A 654-nucleotide genomic window follows, 5' to 3' on the forward strand; every position below is an offset into this window, starting at 1 on the left:
TGCTCTGACTGCTTGTTGGTGTTTTCTCAGCCATAAGACAGAGGAGGAGCCATGACAGAGCCCAGAAACCATTCAAAGACCTCTCCTGTTATTGATACATGCTGATGACATGAAGTCTGCACTGCACCCCCATTGCAAAGACAGCCTAAAGCACAATGTCCAACTGAGCTCTGCCTTGACTCAGCTGCTTCCCTGGGCTCACAGCCAAAGAAGAGGTCTCCAAGCTCTGCCTACAGCACATAAACTGAAAATCTACCATGCAGGACTTAGCTTGGTCTCCTTACCTTATGTCCTTTTCCCTCTACACTCTGCTCCTGACTGCTCCTTCTGGTATCTTTGTAGTCAGTGCTAGTTTTCCCTTTCTCTTCCTCTCCATCATACATCGCACTTGGCTTGTTGGAAGAAGAGCTCTCTTGGATGGGAGGCAAGGGCTTGGAGGGAAGGAGTGAAGAGGGACGTGTCTTCGGAAGACTCTTGGAAATAATGTAGTCAGTCGGGCCTGTAAATTGGTGACACAAAATGTAACAGAGTCCACAAAGTAAATCTAAAGCATCTGAAGCTCCTTATTTCATGGGACAGACTTCCTGGAAACTTTTAAAAAGCTGCACAGGGAAACATGCTCCTGCTGACAGACACTTGAGGCAGGCCAGAGGG

At 47.9% G+C, this 654-nt stretch overlaps 1 protein-coding gene across 1 annotated transcript in view; it reads right to left on the reverse strand.

The window, feature by feature from the left end:
- Positions 1 to 499, reverse strand: part of LOC106632133 (TOG array regulator of axonemal microtubules protein 2-like) — a gene marked incomplete at its 5' end in the record, with an annotated part of 24,051 nt that extends 23,552 nt beyond the window's left edge. Inside the window, one exon of the mRNA XM_031065662.1 lies at positions 320 to 499. Within this exon, the coding sequence (XP_030921522.1) occupies positions 320 to 499 (180 nt within the window). The remainder of the gene's footprint in view (positions 1 to 319) is intronic.
- Between the last annotated feature and the right edge of the window lie 155 nt (positions 500 to 654).

The sequence above is a fragment of the Geospiza fortis genome, unplaced genomic scaffold (genome assembly GCF_000277835.1).
Source record: "Geospiza fortis unplaced genomic scaffold, GeoFor_1.0 scaffold749, whole genome shotgun sequence".
In the NCBI taxonomy this organism is placed as follows: Eukaryota; Metazoa; Chordata; class Aves; order Passeriformes; family Thraupidae; genus Geospiza; species Geospiza fortis.